The 15,076-nt window shown below is 31.1% G+C and overlaps 1 protein-coding gene across 1 annotated transcript in view; it reads left to right on the top strand.

The window, feature by feature from the left end:
* Nucleotides 1-1,475: 1,475 nt before the first annotated feature.
* The window catches only part of LOC111640548 (enhancer of mRNA-decapping protein 4-like), a 71,114-nt gene continuing 57,513 nt past the window's right edge, over nucleotides 1,476-15,076 (top strand). The window contains exon 1 of the mRNA XM_023386561.1: nucleotides 1,476-1,717. Coding sequence (XP_023242329.1) covers nucleotides 1,627-1,717 — 91 coding nt within the window. The 5' untranslated portion in view covers nucleotides 1,476-1,626. The remainder of the gene's footprint in view (nucleotides 1,718-15,076) is intronic.

Below are 15,076 nucleotides of genomic sequence, written 5' to 3'. Positions count from 1 at the left end.
CTGAAAGATTTCGAATTCTTACCTGAAGACAAGGAAAATCAATCTGTATTCATTATTTTCCATCACTTCTTTTTATGTTTGTTCAGTAAAATGTTTGTTGTTCGATCATAAAAATTGTTCACAAAAGTATTCATTATTCGAACTGTTCATTAACCGATCACCTCTGTATCTATCTTCAACTTTATGATAGTATAATAGAGCGTCATTTATCTGAATCAGTTGGGGACTGGGGTTGTTTGGATAACTTATTTTTTGGATAACCAATTATGTACGAAAAAATATATTAACCTATCCCATGTTGAAATTTTTCTCTGTGTGTGTCGCTTCATGTTGAATTTTCGTTGATGTTTTGCCTAATGAAAATTTTATAATAATAATCGTGGCTGTTGCATTGTTAAAAATTATTTCTTTATTTTGTACAAACAAANCTGAAATTATATTTTAAGATTATTTAATCAAATGAACGACGTCATTCGTTTAATCTCTTTTGTTAGATGACATTTGTAATACATTCGATTTATATATAAGAAAAAAACATATGTTTACACTTGTCTGTCACCATGTTCTGTTGTTATTTGGAATTATTTATCGAAGAAGTTAGAAAATACAAACGTCTGTACGAAAAAAAATGTAAAAAATTCAAAGACACATCTTTGAAACACGCGATATGGACAACGATTGGCTCATTTCCGCGTAACGTTTCGCTGTTCGTGATAGTGGAGTCAAACTAAAACGAAAACAGAACTGAAACGAAAACTCTGTATGTTTCAGTTCTGTTTTTAGGTAATGTGAAGTCCATGCTTTACTCTGTTTGTTTGGCCGAAACGATGATGGACATTTGATAAAGAAGGTCGTATGACAAGTTTGTATCCATAATGGACACCAAGAAGCTCTTTTATTCTCTTAGTAAATGGTTTGGCTAGGGTTTGAGAATTTAAAAACAACAAATAGTGGTTTTCAAATTCTCAAACTCCGTAATATTTCGTAATGGATGCTCCTCACTTTTGCAACTCAATGATCAATGTTCAAAACAAATTTTCCATGGTATTTAATTAATTAATAAGACTCGGTAGAGGCGAGCCGTCAGGTAAGTTCGCCCAGATGGCAGTCTACCGTCTTGGGGGACCCGGGATTGAATCCGGACAGGGTCGAAAAATCCCCAGGAATTTTTCAAAGGTGGTTTATCCGGATATGTCGAACCCCGTCCATCACCACCCAGTCGCCCCATTGTGGGCCTAGAGGCCGTCTTAGTGCCCACTAGGCAAAAGATTTTAAAAATGCCGAACACATAAGAAGCCTGCCAAACTTCTTACATTATTTTATAACACAATTTAAAACTTTAATAAATAAATAAAAAATTATTATAATCCGAAATTAAAAACAAACCAAAACCGAAAAAGAAATTAATGGAACTTCGAAAAAATAAAAAAATAAAAACGAAACTAAATCAATTACGTTTCCTCAAGTGGATTTGTAATTTTTAACCACCAGAGGGCAACGAAACAGAAATTGCAATTGTATTGTTCTAATTCGTGATTTCGGTTTCTCCATGGTTTTTAAGATTTTGGATTTCGTTGGAAATTAATAAAAATTCGAAGCTGGGAGCCTGGTTAACTGAAAAGAGATATGAATGGACATTCGAGCATAGATACTAGTCATGCTACTCAACTATTAAAGGATATATTAAATGTTGGAAAGGGCGAATCGAATGTCTCTGGTATGTATTCGAGTTACGAAATTAAATCTCAATTAAATTCTTAATTACAATTAAGTCAAATCAAATTAAGTCATCCATTTTCAGTTTGATGTAGATTAAGGTTTTAGGTTAATCCTTAAAATATATATATATATATTTTTTTTTTCTTGTCACATTCTGTTTATAAACTGTTTCGTAATCCTACAAACTATAATTAAAATATAATATGAGTTTTTGATTAAATATATTATTATTAAAAATTTTTTTTAATAGGATTTCGGTCATTTTGTTGGTTGGTGGACTGTGATCTTTGGTTAAGAATTTTACAAAATTTTTGGTAATTTTGAAGGATTTTTAAGCGGAAATTAAATAAATTCTCGTCTCATCTGTGCGTAATGAGCGTTGGAAGTGTAATGCCGATGGTAAAGCCGGTTTGGTGTCGCTTTTGTCGGATCTGTTTTGACCGAATCGGTCCCCGACGGTGCCCGTCGAACCTAAAAATTTGGGACGCAATCCGGTTCCGGTCCTCTGGAACTTTTCGGGGAGGTCCGTCGAGGTTTTGCTTGCTGTTCGGGAATAGAGCGGTCCTTTTCTCTTTAATGTTTCTTTGCCAAGTTGTTAAAAAGTAATTTTAAACATTTTATTTTTTCTTAGTAAAAATAACATTAATTTACGGAGATAGGCACTGTGGACCCCGAAGTTTTCTTCGAATCCTGGACTTCTTAGTCTTTCTTAGCTCTCCCCTTTCAGGGACCTAGGCCAGGGGCTTAATCTTAACTGTCATTGATAATCCTAAAGTTTTTGCATCCATTAGCAACAGGGAGCTTACTTTGCATATTTGAAACATAAGACTATTTGGTAATATTCAATATATGTATGCATGGTGTAATTTCAAGTATGCCACACAACACTTTCATTACATTTTGATATCAAAACTTCGTTTCTGTTGAAAGTAGTTGAAACTAGATCCCCTGGTCTGGGTATTTTGTGCCTGTCTTACTACCTGCCCTCCATTATAGACTGACCAAAACTTGTATTTGGTTTAAAGGTCTTCTTACATGTTTGTAAGGCAGGAAAAAAGAAACATGATCCATTTTGATTTGAAGTTTAAGTAATTGGCTACCTTGATATTTGACTGTAAGAACTATCCAATTGTCATATACAGGGTGTATCAGAATGATGATTTAAAAATTTGGGGGATTGTAGAGGATGAAATTTTGAACATTTTTATATAAGGAGCCTATAGCCGGAAATGTGATATAAAGTTTCTACAGCATACTTTGCACGTTCTATGCGGTCAGTATGCTGAATGAAACAGCAGAATGCAGTATTTATGACAAGTTTTATTGACAAAACAGTAGAGTACAATCAAACTGTACATTGAATCAGTGGCTGCACTACTTTAGAGTAAATGTTTAATGTGACGACCACAAACTTCGTTACATAATGTGCAACGATGAACCATGTTTTGTCCGACCCTCTGTAAGATGCCATGCTCTCTGATGGTATTAAATGCTGTAAAGATGCACTCTGTAAGCTCATGAACTGTTCCTACAGGTGTTGCGTACACAAGGGACTCACGTTGACTAGTTGTGTATTTATAGCACAGCGCCAGTGGATGCAAGGGATGACCTGAAGTACGACAAGCACTGAGTACACAACATCCTATACACAGGCTCAGTTAGACCACTGTAGTTGTATGTTTACAGTCTTCCATCTGCAGCAATAATATGATGTCAATGGACAGAAGGGTAGCTACCAAAGTGAAGGGCAGTCAAGCACTTCCTTCTGCTGTAGACAGTTTAGTTCAAATTTCTGGCTGCAGGTTCCTTATATCAAAATGTTCAAAATTTCATCCTCTACAATCCCCCAAATTTTTAAAAATGTCATTCTGATACACCCTGTATAAGGGTTTAAAATAGTGGTTACTTATTAACAAATATTTTAGCTTGTTAATATCACATGACTTATAATAAGTATGAACAATGAATTTGTATGTTTCTTTCCACTATTTAATATGAATTTTTGTTTATCATTAATTACTATTTTAGATGTACTGTACAGTACAGGTATTACAAATGAAAATGTTTAATTTGAATACTGATTTGTTAGGATGATGATCATTTATTAATACATGTATAAAAATTAAAATAGCATAAAATACATTAGAATAAAATATAATAACTCGGTTATCTAAATCCAGTGAGGAACACAAATTTATTAAATGAACTAATGTTAACCTTGTTTAATGGTCCTTCTCATGTTCTGATGTTAGAACAAATTTGTGTTCTTCACTGGATTTAGGTGACTGTGTTATTATACCATGTACATTGTTATTTCATTAATTTATTCAAAATAAAACAGATGTTTATATTGCAGTGCTTATGTTTGTCCATAATACATGTATTATATATCTATAAATTATTGGTTTTTAATAAAGATTTATTACTAACATCTCATAAATTTTAAACAACAAAGACTTAAGAAGATACATATACATTATCTCTTCTGTTTATATCATATTCTTTCATTCATTTATTACAGCATATATATATTTCATATGAATTTTATATTTAATACGTATTTTATTTTTTATGAAAGAAATATGTTTTATTGTATAAGTATCAATATTTATGAAACTAATAAAATTTAATATTGATCAATAACAGTTACTCACTAGCATTGTTAACAGTTTAAAATATTGTGATTATAATTATTAATAGGTCTTTAAAAGATATTTCATGCTACTCGTTTCTAATGATCCTCGTTTAATAAATTTATATAATTAACATTGATTACTACATTACTTGTTTGATATTAGAGCAAACTCCATATTAAAATTTATAACTAAATTATAATTTATTAAATTATATTTATTAAAGAATGTCAAATATAAAATATGATCTGAATTGTCTTCTCTGGATTAAAAGTTTCCAAAAAATTCATACTTTGCTCTGGTAAAAACAATTCATGTATGATATGAAAATATAGTCTGTCAGATTCCTTCAATACTTAGTTACAAGAGTTTTTGTATTCACATTAATTTCTGGATTTATGATTTATGTAATTGTTAAATTTATTAGATCTAATAAATGTTAGAATAAATATTTCAACTTTTATCTTATTTGAAACTATAATTGGAAAAATTTAAATTGAACTTTAAGTGGAAATTTATTATATTCATCATTTCATGTGAATAAATGATATATTTTCAGAGTTTGGCAGAATCTTCATGTGGTTATCAGTTGTCTAATACTATCAGAATTAGTAGGTCTCAAAACAAGCAAAATAAATATACAACTTCCTTTATTGTAATAGTTTTGGTTACAGTTATCATTATTTTTGTTAAATAAGTTTTCTTTTGCTAATGGTTATCAGTTATTGTTATCAGCTTCAAGCAGTGCTTTAAACATTAAATGTTTTAATTATTTGTTTGCAGTATAGCAGTTTAAATTGATGACATTTCTTACTTCTAATATATACTAGCTTTGTTAAAGACTACTGCAAAAACACAGAAAGCAAGCAATACTAGAAAAATTACTTTATTTTTTGTCATCTAAATACAGTGGGTGATCGGTTAACAAACACAATCCGTTCCACGACTTTGTTCGTTATCCGAATTGTACATTAACTGGTTATCGATTTGTCATAGGTTTTTATGGGAATTTGATTAATTTTTTAAACATAAGACTATTTGGTAATATTCAATATATGTATGCATGGTGTAATTTCAAGTATGCCACACAACACTTTCATTACATTTTGATATCAAAACTTCGTTTCTGTTGAAAGTAGTTGAAACTAGATCCCCTGGTCTGGGTATTTTGTGCCTGTCTTACTACCTGCCCTCCATTATAGACTGACCAAAACTTGTATTTGGTTTAAAGGTCTTCTTACATGTTTGTAAGGCAGGAAAAAAGAAACATGATCCATTTTGATTTGAAGTTTAAGTAATTGGCTACCTTGATATTTGACTGTAAGAACTATCCAATTGTCATATACAGGGTGTATCAGAATGATGATTTAAAAATTTGGGGGATTGTAGAGGATGAAATTTTGAACATTTTTATATAAGGAGCCTATAGCCGGAAATGTGATATAAAGTTTCTACAGCATACTTTGCACGTTCTATGCGGTCAGTATGCTGAATGAAACAGCAGAATGCAGTATTTATGACAAGTTTTATTGACAAAACAGTAGAGTACAATCAAACTGTACATTGAATCAGTGGCTGCACTACTTTAGAGTAAATGTTTAATGTGACGACCACAAACTTCGTTACATAATGTGCAACGATGAACCATGTTTTGTCCGACCCTCTGTAAGATGCCATGCTCTCTGATGGTATTAAATGCTGTNGCTTGAAACTTCTTGATATATCTTTCATAGCTAAGATTGTGCCTACTGTAGCCTGTTCAAGCCATACTGCCTAGCAACATCAGACATCTTTTGCCCACTTTCTATCTTGGCTATTATCTCTTACTTGGTTTCTACGGCGAGCACAGTTCTTGACACTCCTCTTTTTAGGCTCCATAATAATATCAGTTTCTTTTTTAAATAAAAAGTTCAGAAAACACTTAAAAATTCAGAGAACAGAAATCAAACTAGCCCACAAAAAATTATTTAAATGCAAAGCCTGGATTAGTATTAAAACGTCAACGAATATTCGATGGGACAGTTAAACTTTCACCTTTCGTAAATAAACCTTGACACAAAACTTAAGTGCCTGTCCGACAGTCTCGCAAAGACTATAAAAAATTATTTGTCAGAAAGGTAAACAAAAAGCTAAAATTACAAGGGAGAGTTTCAAAATTTGGAGGAATACTATCTGATCAGTATCAGGTTGAGCATTGATGTTGACGTCATCTCCCGTGCTCCAAAAGGTTTTGAATTGTTACCTGAAGACAAGGGAAAATCAATCAGTATTCATTATTTTCTGTCATTTCTTTTTATGTTTGTTCAGTAAAGTGTTCGTTGTCCGATCATAAAAAGTGTTCGTTGTCCGATCATAAAATCTTTCGCAAAAGTGTTCGTTATCCGATTTGTTTGCTATCCGAACTGTTCGTTAACCAATCACCCATTGTATATAAAATTACTTGTCCTGACTGACTGACTGATTCATCATTGCCCAGAGCAAACTGCTGAACCTAAAGAAGTGAAATTTGGTACACAGTTAGGGTACGTCATGAAAACATACACTAAGAAGGGATTTTTCGAAATTCTCCCATGGGGGAGAGGGAGAGGATTAAGGCTTAACCTAAAGAACGGCCTCTACTGTACTATTTTAGATGTGATTTTTATGTTTTCAACTACATTAGTTTTCATTAAGTTCTTAGATGTATTAAATTGATAACATTTCAGACATTGTTATAAATATTTTTATATATTTTGATTTTTTTAACCAAATGTTCAAATCGGTTTAAATTTTAATTTGTTATTGCATATTGGTTCAATTATAGAAAAATTGTAAACATTACAGAAAATCGATCAAATTGAAAACAGTTTGTTTGATTCTCAGCAGTTCTTATCATTCTCAGTAGTAGGTGTTATATAACAATTACAGTTGATCCCCCCCTATAATGTGTATTCCTGTAATGGAAATTCCTATAACGTAGCGAAAAAATTGTAGCAGTATTCGTATAAAGTGACTCGTAAAACGTCGTCGCCGACTCTGTTGCAACAAGATTGGTCGAATCTGGATCAATAGTGGACGAGCAGCCGAACTACTTTCCGCCCCCCAGCGCCACGCTACGGAAAGTTTAGGCTAGTAAGTTGAGTTTATTATTGTCTGTACAGTATGTAAATTAGGTACCATAAGTCTAATACAGCACTAATTTTATACATTTCTTGTGAAAGAAACATTTCTTATTCAACGGCCATAAAAATTATTTATATTAATGTCGTCTCTAAAGGTTAAGTTATTTTTCTGCAAAAAATTCGTTATCGGAAATCGTGGCCGCCGTTTTGTGCGCTGTTCCACGACGAAAACAAGCTTGAGCAACGGCGTAGTCGAACGGTGCACACTCGGTAAGTAATCCTACAATTTTTTGTTTATAGCATAGTTTATACGGATTATTCCCAAAAAATTATACGTGTTTTGGAAATGTTGAGTGGAATTAGTCTAGAATCGGTTAATTTTATAGAAGAAAACCTTTCAAACATCCTTAGTTCGTAAACTTCACGTGTGTCGGGCTGCGATTGGCTCATGTATTTAATGATTCCTACAATGTAAAATTCGAATAACGTGGAATGTATCTAAGCATTATAGGGGGGTCTATTGTACTATAGTTGTTAAAATACTGAATATTAATGGGGTTTGTTTGCAAAATCCGTACATGTGAAGTCACGGGTAACAGCTAGTACAGTTGACCCCCCATAACACGGTAGATAAATTCTGGTTTTTATAAATCCATTTTGTACGAGTCCAGCCAATCACAGCTCGGCATATATGCGGTTTATGGACTACGGCTGTTTGAAAGGTTTCTTCCATAAAATTAATTGATTCTAGACTAATTCGACTCAACATTTCCAAAATACATATAATTTTTTGGGAATAATCCATATAAACTATGCTATGAACAAAAAATTGTAGGATTACTTACTGAGTGTGCATCGTTCGAAGACGCCATTGCTTAAGCTTGTTTTCATTGTGGAGCGGCGCATCAAATGGCGGGTGCGTGTTTCCTGATCAGCAAATTTTTCACAGAAAAATAACTTAACTTTGGAGACATCATTAATATTAATATAATTTGTATGGTCGTTAAATAATAGATTGTTTTTAGTAGGTCTGCTGCTCATTTAAACTCAACAATTTGTGCAATATCCGCTATTGGTCTAGATTCGACCAATCCTGTCGTGACGCGATTGGTGATGACGTTTTGCTGTATCATATGAGTCTCTTTTAGCGTGTTTATACAAATACGATAGCAATTTTTTCACTGTTTTATATGAATCCATGCCATATGAACCTGTTTTATAGAGGGGTCTACTGTATTAATTTCTATTAATGAGGATTTATAGATGATTATAGACTAATTATAGATGATTATAATTGATATATGATGTACTGGTACAGTACAGTACATTACATAAAAGATCAGAATTGGAGATCTCCCACACAATCAGCAATCATCAATCATATCATGTTTCAACAATTGAAAAAGTCACAATGGAGTTTTAAGTAATAAAATTCTTGGTTTATTTCCAAGTATCTAAATAATGAATTGTAATTCAACTCTATATTCTTTTCCAGGAGAAGAATGGAACCCATGTTTGTTGATGTTTGCCAGACTAAATACACAAAGGAAAATAATTGTGTTCATTATGAAGTGGATCACAATATATATACAGTATACAGAACATATATTAGAAAGTTATGATTAAATTTATATTATAAAAAGAAAATGAACAAAACACTCAATGTCCTATAGTGTGATATTTGAATTTTCAAATATATTAGTTACAACAGTGGAATGATAGAGATTTCAAGATCCAGCACCTTAGCTTCATTCTAATTCTGGGAAATATTTTAGGTTGTTTCACAATGTTAGTTCTGTATGAAATGTCCCAATAATAATTGAATGCTGTAAATACTAGTGATACAATGAATAGCGATTTAGTGAAATATTAGCATTCAGCCAAATAATCTTGATTATTTACTTTTTAAAAGATAGCTGAATAATGGAGATTTTCTTTAAAACATTTAGTTATATTTTAGATATTGGTGTATTTAAATACTTCATAATGTAAACTGTTGGTAATGTGAGAGCATATAGTCTTCCATCATGAAAGTTTTGGTTTATTTTTCACTTGTGATATCATCTCCCACATCTTAGATAATTATTCTCTCAGTATTTTTACTTGGAAAGGATAAGTGAGCAACAAAACAGTCGAGTTAAGGTTCCTCTGGCACTTGTAAAATCATTTGTTGATTTTAACTAAGTTTAAACAAATAAATGTTGAATCATCTGGATTATTTTAAGTAAATTCTGACATACAACTAGATATTTTACTAATAAAGTTGTTAATTATTGATCATATTTATTACTAAAGGTATGCATATCATTATCTCAGAATAATTTTAATAATTATTGAAATTAATTAATTAATATAATTTTATTATTTAGAAACTTCAAAAAAAGGATCTAGAATAGATTTTTAAGTATGGAACTTTCAGAATATGAGCATATTCTGAGTTATGTCAATATTACTATGTTCCTAGTATACATGGATATTTTAATTTGGATAGGATATAATTATGAATCAGCACAATGGTTAGGATAGATCAGTCAATAAAAAAAAATTATCTACATCAAACAGTGTAAATTTTAATGAATATAATGGTGCAGGTAACTTCTTATTAACTATTAATTTACAGCAAGATTTTGCTACATCTGTAATTTTGCTTTCGAATAGATTATTTTGGCTACAGATCCTCTAATTTTCCTGCAATTTATATTGAAAATTATATTTAATTATTGAAATTGTCAAAATTACTTTCATCAATAAATTGTTCAATTATTTTCTGTACAGTAGAGCATCGATTATCCGACCCCCGATTAACCGTCACCTCGGTTAACCGACCACGTTCTAGTCGGCAAATTCAAATGTCCGCTAGTGATGTGGCGCTACAATATTTGGCTATGTCTTGGCTACTTTAATATTATTTTTACGTGTTTTAGCTGGCAACACTCATTCGACCATGAAAGGGAGCCAGTATTTAAACGAGGCTTAATTTTCTAATTTTTAACGATACAATAGCGACGATTATTATTTAAAAAAAAAAATTTGATAGGCTTAACATGGAGGAAAATTCAACACGAAGTAGGTTAATAGCGATATACTAATATACTAAATACATGGGATATAATAATATACTACACTAATAATGGATTTTTTCATACTTTTCGGTTATCCGACTTTTCAATTATCCAACCAACCCCAGTCCCCAATTGAGTCGGATAATCGATGCTCTACTGTATTTACTAAATTTTCTAAGCTATTCTAAGTGAATTTAGATATACTTGGTTGGTTATATCATTTCTCATTCAATACAATTATTAAACTAGGTTCAAACAAGTAATATATAATCTTCACATCTTACTTTAGTGACATCTTTTCTTCAAATACTCTGTGATATAATACTGGATTTTAATGTTTTATTTATTGAAATGGGATTATACAACCAACTTTTTTCCACTTCTCTTTAATTGAGACTTCTATTAGTTTAAGTTTCCTTGCACTATGTGTGGAAGGTACTATTTTAAGAATATAGACCTTTACTAACTCAAATTTGTAACTCAAATTTTACATAAGTCAAATTGCTTAAGTGTAACTACATAATTAATAACTCATATCCTAAAGTACAACCTGTCTTAAAAGATTAATTTTCTTGAAGAAAAAGACATGATGCATGAAGTATTTTTCTTCTTTCAGAAACATTCCTTTCTATATCTGAAAAAGTGTCATCCCTATTTTCCAAGTAGACCGGTCTAGGTTGCACATGTGTACTTGTCTCAATGGTCTTAGTTAAGTTGGTCAGATAATATAGAGGCTTATGTATAAGGTGGCTAAACTTCCTCAACTTAGTCAGCAATGTCTAAAAGCAATAAATTTAATATTTTTGCTTTCATCAGGTAAACTTAGAATACTGTTAGTTTGTTACATGTGGACTGTAGCTACTAGGCCTAGTATTGGCTTGAAAAGAGAAAAATACTAGTCAGTTTTTTAGCTTTGCCTTTATTTTTAAACTTAACTCTTTTAATAATAATTATTCCTGGCTACAGGACTGACTACACTTGAAAATCTGCAGAAATGCTTTATTCTTTAAGAATTTTTACATTAGCTGAAATAATACAAGATTGATTATATTAAAATATCAACTAATAATTATGTGAAATACCACTAATTTTAAGGAAAGCAATAAAATTTTCTTAATATAAAAGGATCATTTGACTCAACATATAGTGAAAGATAGAATGCTTTGTTGTCACTAGAGTTGCTGTTGTTTAATTTTTGATTTTGAGTTGATAAATGAAACTGAAAACAAGTTTTGGAGTTTGTCCTTATAATGACCTGTATTCTAACAAATATTTTCTTTTTATTAGTTGCAAATAAGAGACTATGGCTATCAAAAATTAAGGTCAAATTACAAATAGATATGCAAATATGACTTGCCATTTTCTAACACACTTATGAAATGTATACAATATATCAGCATGCTAATGTAGCTGTAAAATAAAAATGACTGAAACATTTTTACTTGAATTATGAGATGATGATGGCTAATTAAAGATGTAAATTTATCAAATTTTCTTCTTATTATTTTTTTAGAGCAGCATCATAAATTATTGTGATTACAATGCTGTTTCCAAACATCATAATTTACACCAAAATTAATATCTAATATCTATACTGAACTGGGATTTAAATAGAAAAATAATGAGCAGCGCTTTAATATAATATTTAATTTTTAGACAAATGACGTTGTTCTAATAAGTTCATCTTCAATGTCTCTTTAATGTTCCAATTTTAGAATGTAATAAAGAACAATGAGGAGAGCAAAAATTTGAAATTTAAATATGTATAAAATTATTATGATATACTTACAATTTAAAAATTATCATTTAAAGTCTAAGAGAAATAGCATACACATGAATAACATTATTAGAGTATGTGCCAAATAAATGATCATCAAATAAACTGTCAAATAATTATTATTTAGACATAACCAGTTTGTTGTAGAACTTAAACATAGTTTGATATTTTATTGTTTAATACAATACTATAACATTAGTTAGTGTTTTATCAGATAAGTCCATAAATTTGTGTCCATTTTTAGGATAAGAAAAATTACAAAATTCAAGACACAGTTATATTTAACTATACAGTAGTAACCATGTAAATTGCATCACCTGTGATAGGGCTGGAAAAAACCTTTTTACTGTGGAAGGCTAAATTTTCTAGTGACATGTTGCGAAGCCACATATTTCATTGAAGGTGGCATATTTTTGTTATTTGAATTAGCTTTTGTGAAATGGGGGGATTCCAGTATACTCCTCTTCACCAAGGATGGCTGATAATTAGCCTTTGAAGTTAGCATGTAAATACTCTAACTTTCTCCGACTATCGTCAAGATTCCTGACACCAGTTGAGATGAGTCTATTCTCTGAATGGATATCTTAATTTGATATTCTGTTTGTACTAATTTTTCTTTTAAAATACTCGTTAGTAAAATAAAATATTTGATGAAACTTTTATATTTAAAATGTTTTACTATCTACTTTATGCTGCAGAAAGAAGCTGCTTGCATTAAATTTAAATTGTTAATTTTACCTCTCATACAAAGTCTTATATCACAAAAATGAATTACTTTTAAAATGTTTTGAATTAAATAATTCACAAAACATTTTAACAGTTGCATCGAGATCCATCATTTTAAAATTGCAGCACTGCTCTGTGTGGGTTGTTAAAAAACCTTCAGCAGTGATTGCAGCAAAAGCAGCAGCGCTGAATTTAACAAGCCGTCAGTCTCAGCTGTCAGTTTCCTTTTGTTTTAGTTTTTAACTTTTAACAAACTACTTTCAAGTGGTACAAACATTAAAGCCATCAAAGTGTTTAAAATAAACATTTGAAAAGTGTCACAATTTTCAGATAGTGTGGAGTTTTGTTAAACAGAAACAAACCTGAAACTGGATTTCTTTATTTTTCAGTTTTCATTATCAGTTTCTGTTTTCAGGTAATGTGTTGTCTGGTCTAAAATTGTATGTACAGTTCACTGTTAAAAGCAATTGTCAAATCCAAGCTTCCTATTTAACAGCATTCTCTACACAGTTCTTTGCTGTTGAGAATCTAGTTTGAGCAAAACAAGGAATAAAGCAGCTGCTCATATAGTAAGCTTGAGCAGCTGCTTTATCCCAAAATATAGTTTAAACTTGACCAAAATTTTAGGAGGGTATATCTAATTTGAATGTTTCATGGTAACAAGCGTTATGTAGTAACGTGGGCTGACAATGGAATTAGGCATAAATCAATCTAAACGACAGTTTAGAATATAACTATATATTTATTATACAAAATTATAACTAAATATAAATACAAATAAGTGATGACTGTGATAAAGTTCAACAATCCAAAATATGCAAGGATATCTAGTTTCTAAACCTATAAATCTATGCCAGGAGTGAGAGTTTACATAAAAGTAGTCATATTATTTAGTAGAGAGTCCTTGGGAAGAACTGGAAGTCGAGAACTGGAGAAAGGATGGCTAAAGTCTTGGGCACTCAGCAAAGGTGCCAAAACGAGGGTGTTGGCTAAACATTTGACGTTCAGTGAAAACATCAGACAAGAGCAAGATAAAAAGTGACCTTTCACCTTTTATACTAATCTTCCATCCAATAGCATTATTGGAATATCATGCCATGCTTCCAACATGAGGAAGAAGTCATGCAGACTTGTCGATAGTTAAGTGAGATACTGCACTCAAACTATCAATTTAGGAGGAACTAAATCATCATTCTCCCTGAGTCAGAGGAAGTGCTTTCTTTTTCAAAGATAGATAATCCTTCTATCAAGTTAAATTTTAAATTACATTGGGTAATCAGTTAATGAACATAATCCATTCCAAGACTTTGTTCATTAATCGATTATCGATTTACCATAGGTTTTTATGGGAATTTGATTAATTTGTTCTGGAGATAGATCCCAAAAAATAAAAAAAATATAACTTATACAGTAGAACCTCTATTATCCGGATTTTCGATTATCCAGATTATTCAAAATAAACAAAAGTTTTACGAATTTACTGATTTGCACTAGGTGAATTACGACACTGTTTCTGTACATGATGGAATGCATAACTTTTTTTGTTTCAACGTCTCACCCAGCACAGTGGTCGTAAACTCTTAAATATATTTTACTTCGTAATAAAAATATAACTTGACATATGCATTTATAAATAATTTATATTCAAATTACGTCATTTCTATGACCAAGGGCGGCGTAAGGCATGGACAATGTGGGCCACCGCCTATGCCTCGCAGTCCGAAGGGCCTCGCGCCTTGAAGGTTTATGCATTACTTAAAAGCCATGAACGCGACGAAAAAATTTTACTCATCATAATACGATAAATAGTTTGTCAAATTTTTATTCATAAAAATGCAGTTTCAACTGCTTTTTATTTTATAAAATCCGTCTTCTTGTGCCACCAGAGGGCCTTTTAAACAATAGGTAATCTGTTAGTACTGGTCAGTAGTAGTCCAAATTCAATACAAACATTTGTTTCTTGAAAATTTGATCACGATTTAAATACAGTATTTACTTTTAATATTACCGATATGTCATCGAAAAGAAAACGTGTTGTATTATCATTAAAAGACAAAT

The sequence above is a fragment of the Centruroides sculpturatus genome, unplaced genomic scaffold, assembly GCF_000671375.1.
Source record: "Centruroides sculpturatus isolate CEXI.00-Female unplaced genomic scaffold, Cexi_2.0 scaffold1331, whole genome shotgun sequence".
NCBI classification, from domain to species: Eukaryota; Metazoa; Arthropoda; class Arachnida; order Scorpiones; family Buthidae; genus Centruroides; species Centruroides sculpturatus.
Note: the sequence above shows the minus strand (reverse complement) of the source record. Positions and strands in the feature narration are given on the sequence as shown.